Below are 13,349 nucleotides of genomic sequence, written 5' to 3' on the forward strand. Positions count from 1 at the left end.
CAGGGAGAACGTGCAAACTCCGCACAGACAGCACCCAAGCTCAGGATTGAACCTGGTTCTCTGGCGTCGTAAGGCAGCAACTGTACTGCTGCACCACTGTGACACCAAACATGTCTAGATACAGGACAATCCCTTCCTATCACAGCAAAATGAAGAAAATTCTTAACAATACTAAACAAATTGCTGGAGTAACTCAGCGGGACAGGCAGCATCTCTGGAGAGAAGGAATAGGTGACGTTTTGGGTAAAGACCCTTCTTCTTCAGAAGCTCACCCATTCCTTCTATCCAGAGATGCTGCCTGTCCCGCTGAGTTACTCCAGCATTTTGTGTCCATCTACCCATACCAATAAACTCTACTTTCCAAACCCTATCTCATAATTTTAATTTTCCCTTTAATGTCAAGAGTTCGAAAAGCATATTGTTATTTTTGACATCGTACAACTTTAGTTCAATGTCAGTTGCCAATGACAGTTGGGAACTAAAGTTGTACGATGTCAAAAATAACCACATGCTTTTCTAACTCTTACAGTTTGCATCCCAGTTCCTGTGTGACATTGAGATGCGTTATCATTAGTCATGGGAATATTCTGACATATTTCATTCTCTTTTGGTGAAAGAGCAAATGAGTACAAGTAATTTGAAGACGGAATCAATAAATGTCAACCACTAAAACCATTTGAAGTTGTGTGTCATAAAACATGTCTTACTTTCTAGAATTAGAGCACTGTTCCCTCTTCAAGATAATAGATTTGCCACATCATTCCTTATAAGGCACGGTAATATAATGTTTGGAAATACGCAAATTGGAGGAAACAGATAACCACAATTTCCTTTGTGTTGTTTAAATCTACCAACAGGAATTTTTTTAGCTCATTGTGACATGTGGACCGATGATAATAAAATGTGGAGAAATGACCCACCAACGCAATACACTTCACTGGCTGGTCAGAAAACGAGGAAGTCGCAGATGCTTGATTGTTTCCTCTTGTTGTGCTGTGCTTCTCAGAGGGTGGGGAAGCTGGATCTATGAAAGCTGTTTAGGCAGAATAGATAGATTTCTGAGTATGAAGTGGATGATAGGTTACCGTGGGCAGAGGGGAACATGGAGTTCGGGTTACATTCAAAATAGACACAGTCATCCAAAATGGCAGAGCAGAGTTGAGGGGCGCGGTGGAAACTCCAGTTTGGACGCACTCTGAATCAAGACTCAGAGTGCTTCCAATGTTGTCAGTCCTACCACACATGCACGCACGCACGCATGCACACAAACACACACACACACCCCAACACACACACATGTACGCAGACACAAACACACATATACGCGCACACAAACACGCACACACAAACACGCACACTCAAACACATACCCCGAAACAAACACACACATGCACATACACACACACACACACACACACACACACACACACACACACCCCAACACACACACATGTACGCAGACACAAACACACATATACGCGCACACAAACACGCACACACAAACACGCACACTCAAACACATACCCCGAAACAAACACACACATGCACATACGCACACACACACACACACACACACACACACACACGTATGCAGGCACACACAAACACACACATACAAACACACACACTCCAACACACACACAAGCATGCTCGCATGCGCGCGCACACACCCCAACACAGACACACGCACGTGCACGCACACACACACACACACACACATACACATTACACACACACACACACACACACACGCATCTCAAAACATATACAAAGTGAGTCTAGAAATATGGCAGAAATTATGTAGGAAAGGAACAAAAAGGGAAAATTCAAAGAAAAAAAACACGTTACTGGAACTTACAATGTGATGGGATGTATATCCTTGTCACAACCTACTTGCACCCACATGCTCAGAGGCACCCAGTGTTTCCAACCATCAGCAAGGCTTTACTTGCATAGTGATATTCCAGAAATAGTGGATGAAGTGATACAGATGCTGTAGAACAGATTATCTGACCCGCTGCTGGTCTAGCAATGCACTAACTCCCTCTGGCAGTATGAACTAACATCTTGAATAGAAGCAATGATCGACAGTGCATCAGTAATTGTTATTTTATTTTCTGAGAATAAATAAAACATCGTTAGTTGAGCCATCTACAAGCATGATTTAGTGGCATGATTTAAGAAGGGTCCTGACCTGAAATGTTGCCTATCCATTCCCTGCCCCGAATGTTGCCTGACCCATTAATTACCCCAGCATTTTGTGTTTTCTTCCAACATGTTAGGGAAAGGGGAGGAATTCAAAGAAACAACATAATTTTGAATAATTCTTTGTTAATGCTGTGTTTTTACAAAAATGGATTTCATATTAAGCACAACTCAATTAAGAATTTCATAGGATGACCTTGTGAACCGAGATGTTGTCAATTCAACCTTACTATGGAAGGCTGCGAGCTTGATTTACAGCATGAACTAGAGTTGATCTTTCCTCCCATTGCCTGAGTTTAAATCATCCAGAGTTCCTGCTAAAAAGGACATTACATAGATGTTTGGGGAGACATAGGGTGGAGTGCACTCTGATGCTGATAATATGACACAACTGACTATCATGTGGTCATGGAGTCATAGAAAGATACAGCAAGGAAACAGGCTGTTTGGCCCACCAAGTCCACGCTAACTGTCAAGCTCCACTTTTAAACTTATCCTTCCCTCACCAATTCCCATTTTCTCCATCTTCCCATCCCTCGACCCCATCCGTCTCCCAGAATCTACCACACATCTACATATTAGAGCCTATTAACAATGTCAATTAATCCAACAGCCCCCACGTCTTTGGCATGTGGGAACAAACTGGAGCACCCAGAAGAAGCACTGTCAATAGTCAATAGACAATAGATAATAGGTGCAGGAGTAGGCCATTCGGCCCTTCGAGCCAGCACCACCATTCAATGTGATCATGGCTGATCATTCTCAATCAGTACCCCGTTCCTGCCTTCACCCCATACCCCCTGTCACTGGGAGAACATGGCAAACGTGAAAAATATGCACTTGACTGAAGAGAGCACAGATCACGTTATGGTACAATGCACTAACGCTGCACTCAAATGTGCATTTTCATACATAAACAGTGGATGTAGCATGCTCTCTGACCACGTAGAATCAAGAGTAACAATTTATTGAACCTGGTTTATATACTTTAACCCCACATTCTACCTTTGATACTGCCTTTTAGAGATTACGTGATCATAAGTTGCTATTAATTATATTATTTGCCACAATGCACATTAATTAATTAATTATATACAGTGACACAGCTGGTGGAGCTGCTGCCTCACAGCGGCAAGGACACAGGTTTGGGTCTTGACCTCAGGGACTCTCTGTGTGAAGTTTGCATGTTCACACTGTGGCCTCGTGGATTTTCTTCGGGTGCTGTGGTTTCCTCTCACATCATAAAGACACGCAGGTTTGCAGGTTAGTGGGCCTTTATAAAACTGTCCTTCGTGTGAAGGGAGTGGATGAGAAAGTGGGATAACATAGGGCTAGTGTGAACGGGTGATCAATGGTCGACGTGGACTCAGTGGGTCAAAGGGCCTGGGTCCATGCAGTATCTCTAAATCTAAAGAGTTTTAAATTATGGATGAGCAAGATATAAGAATTGGAAAAGGGAGGAAAAGGAAAACCATCCTGTCACATGACGGGCGGCATGGTGGCGCAGCATTAAAGTTGCTCCCTTACAGCACCACAGACCCGGGTTCGATCCTGGCTACGGGTGCTTGTCTGAACATAGTTTGTATGTTCTCCCCGTAACTGCGTGGGTTTTCTCCGGTAACTCCGGTTTCCTCCCACACTCCAAAGATGTACAGGTTTGTAGGTTAATAGGCTTGATAAAATTGTAAATTGTCCCTAGTTTGTCTAGGATAGTGCTAATGTGCGGGGATCGCTGGTCGGTGCGGACTTGGTGGGCTGAAGGACCTGTTTCCGCGCTGTATCTCTAAACTAAACTAAACATCTCCTGTTATGTAATTTGTTTTTGGAAAAACTCTAATATATTTCAGTGCTTACTTAGCACTGAGTAATAAACAGCTGCTGAATAACCATATAACCATATAACAACTACAGCACGGAAACAGGCCCGTTCGGCCCTTCCAGTCCACGCCGACCACTCTCCCTGACCTAGTCTCATCTACCTGCACTCAGACCATAACCCTCTAATCCCCTCTTATCCATATACCTATCCAATTTACTCTTAAATAATAAAATCGAGCCTGCCTCCACCACTTCCACCGGAAGCCCATTCCATACAGCCACCACCCTCTGAGTAAAGAAGTTACCCCTCATGTTACCCCTAAACTTTTGTCCCTCAATTCTGAAGCTATGTCCCCTTGTTGGAATCTTCCCCACTCTCAAAGGGAAAAGCCTACCCACGTCAACTCTGTCCATCCCTCTCAAAATTTTAAAAACCTCTATCAAGTCCCCCCTCAACCTTCTACGCTCCAAAGAATAAAGACCCAACCTGTTCAACCTCTCTCTGTAGCTTAAGTACTGAAACCCAGGCAACATTCTAGTAAATCTCCTCTGTACCCTCTCCATTTTGTCGACATCTTTCCTATAATTTGGCGACCAGAACTGCACACCATACTCCAGATTCGGCCTCACCAATGCCCTGTACAATTTTAACATTACATCCCAACTTCTATACTCGATGCTCTGATTTATAAAGGCAAGCATACCAAATGCCTTCTTCACCACCCTATCCACATGAGATTCCACCTTCAGGGAACAATGCACAGTTATTCCCAGATCCCTCTGTTCCACTGCATTCCTCAATTCCCTACCATTTACCCTGTACGTCCTATTTTGATTTGTCCTACCAAAATGCAGCACCTCACACTTATCAGCATTAAACTCCATCTGCCATCTTTCAGCCCACCCTTCCAAAAGGCCCAAGTCTCTCTGTAGACTTTGAAACTCTACTTCATTACTAACTACACCACCTATCTTAGTATCATCTGCATATTTACTAATCCAATTTGCCACACCATCATCTAGATCATTAATGTAAATGACAAACAACAGTGGACCCAACACAGATCCCTGGGGCACTCCACTAGACACTGGCCTCCAACCTGACATACAATGACATACAATACCTGTCCGTACCTCCTCTTCTTTAATCCTCATAATTGAATACTTGAATATATATTTGCATTGTTTGATACAATTCCATTGGTGATAAAAACTTCCAACAGTTATTCAATTTCATTATGAAATAATTATCGCCAATGTAGACAGGTGTGAAAGTAATGAAAAGCCAATGTTAATCCACCACTAATGTGTACCTTCTGTAACAAGGTCCGTTTGGCCCAAAGTCAAATATTCAGTTAAATGTAATTGTATTTTCTATTACATTTTCTAATATATTTTTACATATTTATGTACATGCATTTCAATATAAACACGTAAAGAGTGCAAGATTCAATTGTGATTTTTTTTAACCAGTTTCAAACAACATGATGAGAGAAACAGAAACTGAAATACAACGTTTAATATCAACATGAAGTTTTATTTGGATTTATCACAGTAATACATTATTTTCCCATTAAATAAGTTAAGATACAAATAATTTAAATATTGTATACAAAATCTTAAACCAAACAGTGGTATGAAGGGCAGCACAGAATTTGTTTTTAAATTGGCACTTAAAAGAATCTGTTGTGAAGATTTTAAAGAAAATCTATTTGTACCTTCTTCAATTTCAGGCCAAAGTTTTTAATATGTTCATTTCCTTTTTTCCCGAAGATAGTACGGGACTTGGTGTTAGTTCCATGGCTGGCATGCAGTTTTTTGTGCGTCATTAATTTATACCTGAATCTCAGTAAGAAGGCCATTTGTCAGTGTGTACAAATTTTGCAGTGGCCAATCCTGAGTTCGACCAAGATCACTTGCTGCCTACTTCCACGAATGACCCACTGGTGGACAATCAAAAACAATTGTGGCCTGTAGAATCCTGTGACCAATTCAAATGCCAAAAGGCCCAAAATGCTTTTATGACATTGTGCCAAATATTGATCAATTTTGGAAATTTCAATGGTGATTATTTTTTCCCTATCCACGAACAATAAGCATGCTCATTAGTTTCATCAGAAAGAAACAATTTGATGTGGTACAGTCTCAGATTTTCTGAATAATACTTTATTCACAAAATGCTGGTAACTCAGCGGGTCAGGCAGCATCTCAGGAGAGAAGGAATGGGTGACGTTTCGGGTCGAGACCCTTCTTCAGACTGATGCCAGGGGGGCGGGACAAAGGAAGGATTATAGATGGAGACAGGAAGACAGTGGGAGATCTATACTTTGCTATTTTTGAATTTGTATTGTTTTATATTTATGATGCTGGTCATGTCCTATTAGAGTTTCTCAATATTAACACAACAGAAAATGCCAAAACCCAAACATTTTCCAGCACTTAAAACAATCTGTTTTTCTGCTGCAATACTGTTATACATCTGCACATTAAATACCTACATTTAGCTAGCCTGAAAAAAACTAAGATACAACCTACTTAGAGGCCTAAACAAATCATACATTATAGAATAGGTCCAAATCTACTAAACTATTGCAATTTCTTATATTTCAATACATGAAGGAAAAGTGTAAGAACATAAAACAGCAATTTCTGAAAATATGAAACAAAACAAATTTCCAGTTTTAAAATCAAATAGTACCTGAGTGATACATGATGTATTCAACTTCATTTCCTAAACAATATATTAACAGGAATTTACAAATATTTTAAACCATTGAAGGTCTGTTGAGTCTGAAACATGTTTTTACTTGAAGCCTTCAGTAAGCAATGATAGGAACACACTCCCTTAAACTATTTATTTCTGTGTGTTGTGTGCGCTAAGCAAATGTATTTTAAGTGGAAAAATATGTTTTAATTTTATAAAAGTTTCGATTTCTGTATATTCTGTAAAAATATTTTGCACATTTATTTCCATAAATAGAAATTCACATATAGTATATGTTTAATTTAGTAGTGATGTGGATAGTGTTTCCCACTCAGATAAAATATACATGGTTGAGTTTTTTTTGGTTTTCACTGCAGCGAAGCAATTTCAATTGGAGATCCTGAGAAATCATTGGTGAGAATGTAACAGTACTTCTTAGACAACTGTACCTCTATTTGACCTCAGCAGCATGGAAGTAGAATCAGGAAGCATTTAATAACACCAAAGCAATGGAAATATGCAACCCCTGCATCAAAATATGTGGATTGAACACCAATTCCAAGAGACAGAGTTTTGTTTGCTGAGGGTGCCAAGAATACCAGCGTGGTAAAGGCCACCGTTCAACCATGCGGTAATTGAATGGGGCAGATTAGCGTTGGAATGGCCTGTCCATCTATATTCCTTGGGGAGCCCAGACAGTAAGCCTGGTAGGTGATTACACTGAGGTACAAGAAGGTCCAACTTCAACATTAGAATATGAATTATTACAGGTGCCAACTTAGATCTCCCCTTCTCGAGCTCAGAGACTGTGACGATTTCCATTTTCCAGCTGGGTGTTGACTGGATAACAACACAGACCAAGCCTCAAACTCAGGGACATTACCGGCGTGCATTATTAAAGGCCATGTCCGATACCCCCCTTGGCCGTTTGATAACTATTTTACAGAGACCTACTTGAAGCTGGTTTCCAGGATATCCTGTTTAGGCAGGTCTATTTAAAGTAGTCACACAACAGACCTTACAAACACCAAACAGCAACTTCTGCCTGAATGTTCTGCACGCTGTCACACGTCTGTTATTGGGTGCCATGATACACCTCAAAACACCTCTAATCGTTGACATGAATGATGGACGGAGGACCTAGAAGTAAAATTGCAGGTTTGGGGCTACATCCAGTACATAATTTTCAGTGAAGCTGAATTATTTGTTATATAAATATATTACCCAATGTCAAAGCAGTAAAGCCTCTTGGTTCTTGACACTGAATACAGTTCTGTTGCAAGACCCAGAACTAATCTTCACTTGACATTGTATCCAACATCCGGTCTACTTATCCAGTCAAAGTCCAAATCTTGATAACATAATGTTGGATGATATGTATTATTCTTGGCAGAGTTCAACAGGCCATCATTTCAAGTGTCTATTTTAATGACACTCAGAGTTATTCCTTCTTTCGGGTGTTCGATGTTTAGTTTAACTGGAGCTGTGTCTGTCTCTGAACTCTCCACCTCCGTCGGCAGACACAGCCTACAGCACTCTCTAACTACTAATGTTATCACAGATCCAATGACCAGCAGCGAGGCCAGTGCAGATATTATAAGCAGAAGTGGACTGGGTTTGGTGATGCTTTCATCAGCACATCCCCCCGTGTAATCGTGCAATAACGTGACTGTTGTAGAATCGTTCCCACTCGGGTAAGAACAATGAGCATTCGCCACATCAGGTATTTCAACCTGAGTACCATTTAATAACTCCAGCCAGGTCAGCGCGCAACAGTTGAAATGGTTTCCACTCAGGTACAGCGTTTCAAGAGTTTGAGACACATTTCTAATGACCTTGTCTTGAAGAAACTGAAAGTTGTTGCCTCGAATATCAAGGCTTTTCAGTGGAGCACATCCAACACCCAGTGGTAAAATGTCCAACTGATTGTACGATAGATCTAGGTCTCTGAGATGATTCAGGCAGGTCAAAGTTACCTTGGAGGTTTGGATCAAATTCCACCTTAAAGAAAGGTATTTCAAGGAGTGTTCTAAACCTTTCAAAGCCTGATCAGGTACATCGAGGTATTGATTTCTTGAAAGATCCAAATATGTCAAAGGAGTCTGGTAGAATGTGAATGGTGCCAGGTGTGTGATATTATTTCCATCCAGCTTGAGGTGCTGAAGGGTAGGGATTCCATAAAATGACACACAGCTGGTTCCGATCTTGCGAATCCCCCGAGTTTTATTTCCCATATTGCAAAGTCTTACATTGTTGTTGGCAAGATTTACTCTTTCTATTCTCGGCAAAACTTCAAAAAGTCGGGAGGGTAACAGCTGAATGGAATTGTTTTGAAGGTACAAGTACCTTAAGGACTGGAGGAAATTCAGGTTATCCGCAGGAAGAGATATGTTGGCCAGTTTATTGTCACTCAGATCCAGGGATAACAGCAAATTGAATTCATCTTCACCTTCGATACTAAAATTCTGAAAACAGTTCCCACTGAGATTCAGGTGTCGAAGCGAACTAAATTTATTAAGAAAGTCATGTGAAATATCTACCAATGCATTGTTGCTTAAATCCAAAAATATCACTTCAGATACAGTCGAGTGGGCATTGTCATTGTATATCTTGTTTATCTCCTTCATTTCGTCATATCTGTTTCTGACTTCCCAATCACTGGCGTTGTTCAATGGTTCTGCTGCAACACTGATCAACAAATTACCAGACAAATGCAGACGTTTAATGTGATGCACCTTCGGAAGGAGTGGAAAATGAAACAACCTGTTGTGACTCAGGTCGAGCTCTCGGAGCTGGTATTCCTCATCACTCACGTTGGTCATGAAGAATTCAAGACCATTTCTGCTCATGTTCAACACCTTTAGTTTAGAAAGATGGAAATCAGAAATGCAGGAAAGGGAATTCATGGCTAAATTCAATTCACCCAAGTCTGCCAAACATTCAAAGGTGCCCGCTGATATTTCTGTGATATAATTTCTTTCCAGGGCGATGTGTTTTAAAGACTGCATTCCGCAAAGCGTGTCGGCTGTCAGCTTCATCAGCAAGTTACCAGACAGATGCAATTCCTCCAGTGAAGACAGGTCCTTCAGTTGCTGAGCCACAGTGTCACTATCCCAGTAGTTCTCCGACAGATGTAATATTTTCAGTGCCCGCAACAGGCTGAACGTTCCGTTCCCCGATGAAAAGTTTCTGGTCAGGAGGTTGTTTGACAAATTGAGCTCTCTCAGTTTATTCAGGTGTCCCAGAGCGCCTGGTGCTATGGTCTTCAGCTGGTTATAGCTGACATCCAGATGCCGCAGTGAACCAAGGGCCAGCAGTGATTCCTCAGTCAGAGCTCCGATGGAATTATGCGATAAATCTAGCTTCCTAATAGCCGGCAGTGTAAGTTCAGGCACCCCAGTCAGATTTCGGTTTTGACAGGACACGTCATGGCCTTTCCGCTAATTAAGATTTTAAACAATAAATATTTTATTTCTCATATTTTTCCTGCAGTTTAAGACCACAAATCTTACTAAACACACAAAAAAACAGCTGACATTCTTCAGAACACCTGTAAAATCAATTAAAAATTAATCACAGAGATCATGAATACAAATATCCTCTCTCCGCCCATTGTACCAATGCCACAACCCCGTGTTTTGGACTAAATCTTTTGCCTGGGCAGGGAATTAATGTGTTTGAGTCACATACCTTTGAACATTTTCCCAGCCGATCCCAGGGAGACGTGACCAGAACCCTGGCTCGCAATCCTGATAGATTTCAGATCCTAATGTCTGGTAGAAATAGTGAACCCAGTCTATATTATGGTTGTGAGGGACCAATAAATGATCTCCAATAAGCTCTGTGCTATTAGGAGACATTTAGACAGGGACATGAACAGACAGGGAGTGAAGAGAAACCAGGCACATGGACAGACAGACATGGGAGTGGAGAGAAACAGACCACTGGGCAGGCAGACGGAATAAGTTTAATTTGGCATCTTCACACAGACCTTGTGGGGTGAAGAGCCTTTCTCTGTGCTGCACTGTTTTATGTGCAGGAAGGAACTGCAGATGCTGGCTTACACCAAAGATAGACACAAAATGCTGGAGTCACTCAGCGGGACAGGCAGCATCTCTGGAGAGAAGGAATGGGTGTCCATTACTGCCTGACCCGCAGAGTTACTCCATCTTCTGTATGTTGGTGTAAAAGTATTAATGTTTGTGCCGCAGATTATCACAATGGAAACAAATCTGCCCTTTCGCGGTATTATAACTATGACATACAAAAGCCCTCAGCATTAAACGAGTCATCTTGTAAAAAAAGTAAGGAGTATCTTTTTAAGCAACGGGGATCCCGTTCCACCTTTTTAAAACTTAGACAGGTTAGTTGCAGGAAACACTTATTAAAGGTATGTAATATATTTACAATACTACCACACCAAGCATCGATGTATTCAATAATAATATATTCCTTTATTCGTCCCACACCGGGGAAATTTGCAGTGTTACAGCAGCAAAGTGGATAGCAAGAGGTCATTCATTATAAATAAAAGTAAAGACTAGGATAAATTGTCACCGGTTTACTGTGTGTTCTTAGCTGTTATTGTTGACTCGTCTGCTGGAAGCAGTGCTGGTTGTGCAGTCTCACAGCAGCGGGAAGGAAGGACCTCCTATATCTCTCCTTCACGCACTTGGGGTGAAGGAGTCTGTCACTGAAGGAGCTACTCAGTGCAGTGACAGTGTCCTGCATGGGGTGGGAGTCGTTGTCCAGCAGCGATGTTAGCTTTGCCATCATCCTCCTCTCTCCGACCACCTGCACTGAGTCGAGGGGGCAACCCAGGACAGAGCTGGCCTTCCTGACCAAGTTGTCGAGTCTCTTCCCCTCCGCCCAATACCAGTCTATATGGCTTACCCAAACTAGTTGGCTGCCTATCCAAAAAGATGTACACTGTATATTGGTACACGTGACAATAATAAACTAATTTAAATCTAACCTATCTACAATTTACCTTATTCACAAAAAGCTGGAGTAACTCAGCAGGTCAGGCAGCATCTCAGAAGATGCTGCCTGACCTGCTGAGTTACTCCAGCTTTTTGTGAATAAATACCTTCGATTTGTACCAGCATCTGCAGTTATTTTCTTACACTACAATTTACCTTAGCTAAGTTACTCATACGACGTAACACTTCCTGACATCATACATCTACACACTGTGAGGTGATCAGCTGGGCAGATCAGAGCCTACACCTGCGAGACCATAAGCCTTTACTTAGCCACAAACCCAGATTGATCTCTTAAAGCCTCCAACCAATCCATCACATCAGTTTGAAGAAGGGTCTCGACCCGAAACGTCATCCATTCCTTCTCTCCGGAGATACTGCCTGGCCCGCTGAGTTACTCCAGCATTTTGTGAATAAATACCTTCTATTTAAACCAGCATCTGCAGTTTTTCTTCCTAAAAAATCCATCGATCTATTTAAACACCGCCAGCCCCATAAAATGCTTGGATTTTCTGAATAAAAAAACTGCACTAATAACTATCAATCTTCTACCTTATATGGAAAATTATGTTTTCTCTTATTGTAGAATGCAGCTGGTTAAAATACGATATATATATATATATATATATATATATGCAGCTGGTTAAAATACGATATATATATATATATGCATGCAGCTGGTTAAAATACGATATATATATATATATATATATATATATGCAGCTGGTTAAAATACGATATATATATGTATATATATGCAGCTGGTTAAAATACGATATATATATATATCGTATTTTAACCAGCTGCATTCTACAAGAAGGGAAAACATAATTTTCCACATATATATATATTTGCTTTAGAGAGAAAAAGGTGAGTTGGAACCCTACCTTACGGCAGACACTGAGCTGAGTGCTGGGATCATTGGTGCCAGTTATTCGAAGGCAGGTCGCTGCCATAAACCACAGTAACAGCCAAAGGTTCATGTCTCCGCCCCGGACAACAACAAGACAATGACATATCTGCACAATGACTTCCACATATCCCTGGATCCAAATGCATCGTAATCGGGGAAACTTGCCTGTTGGAAGTTATTGACGTATAGTGTGACTCCTGATCAAACTTAGTGAGAGAAAGTGGCACGGAATAGTAGCGTCTCACAACACACCCACAGATCACAGAACCGGCCGGCTTCCCTTATTCCAATGTGTTTATTCACCAAAAGTGCAAGCAACTGTGGAGCACAACGCAGGACCAGGAGAAGACTTTGAATCCACAGCAATCGAATCAACTAAACAGCAACAGGACATTTTGGAGGGACTGGAGTATTCCCATTGTGAACGCGTTAGTGTATTGTACACGTGTACGTGTTGTATTTGAAGTATATCGTGCCTGTGTTTGCATGTTTGTGCGTGAATGTCCGAGTTGGGTGGATTTGTGTGTAAGAAGGAACTGCAGATGCTGGTTTACACCGAATATAGACACAAAATGCTGGAGTAACTCAGAGGGTCAGGCAGCATCTCTGGAGAGAAGGAATGGGTGATGTTTCGGGTCGATACCCATCCTCAGACTGAGGGTCAGGGAGGGGGAGACACAGAGATAAGGAAGTGTAAGGTGTGAAAACGAAACATCAAATCCGCTTT

The 13,349-nt window shown here is 41.4% G+C and overlaps 1 protein-coding gene across 1 annotated transcript in view; it reads right to left on the reverse strand.

The window, feature by feature from the left end:
- Positions 1-8,139: 8,139 nt before the first annotated feature.
- LOC144600738 (transforming growth factor beta activator LRRC32-like) overlaps positions 8,140-13,349 on the reverse strand; it is a 7,208-nt gene continuing 1,998 nt past the window's right edge. The window contains exons 3-4 of the mRNA XM_078412661.1: positions 12,597-12,752; positions 8,140-10,167 (exon numbers count right to left, since the gene is read on the reverse strand). Coding sequence (XP_078268787.1) covers positions 8,140-10,167; positions 12,597-12,752 — 2,184 coding nt within the window. The remainder of the gene's footprint in view (positions 10,168-12,596; positions 12,753-13,349) is intronic.

This window comes from Rhinoraja longicauda, chromosome 15 (assembly GCF_053455715.1).
Source record: "Rhinoraja longicauda isolate Sanriku21f chromosome 15, sRhiLon1.1, whole genome shotgun sequence".
In the NCBI taxonomy this organism is placed as follows: domain Eukaryota; kingdom Metazoa; phylum Chordata; class Chondrichthyes; order Rajiformes; family Arhynchobatidae; genus Rhinoraja; species Rhinoraja longicauda.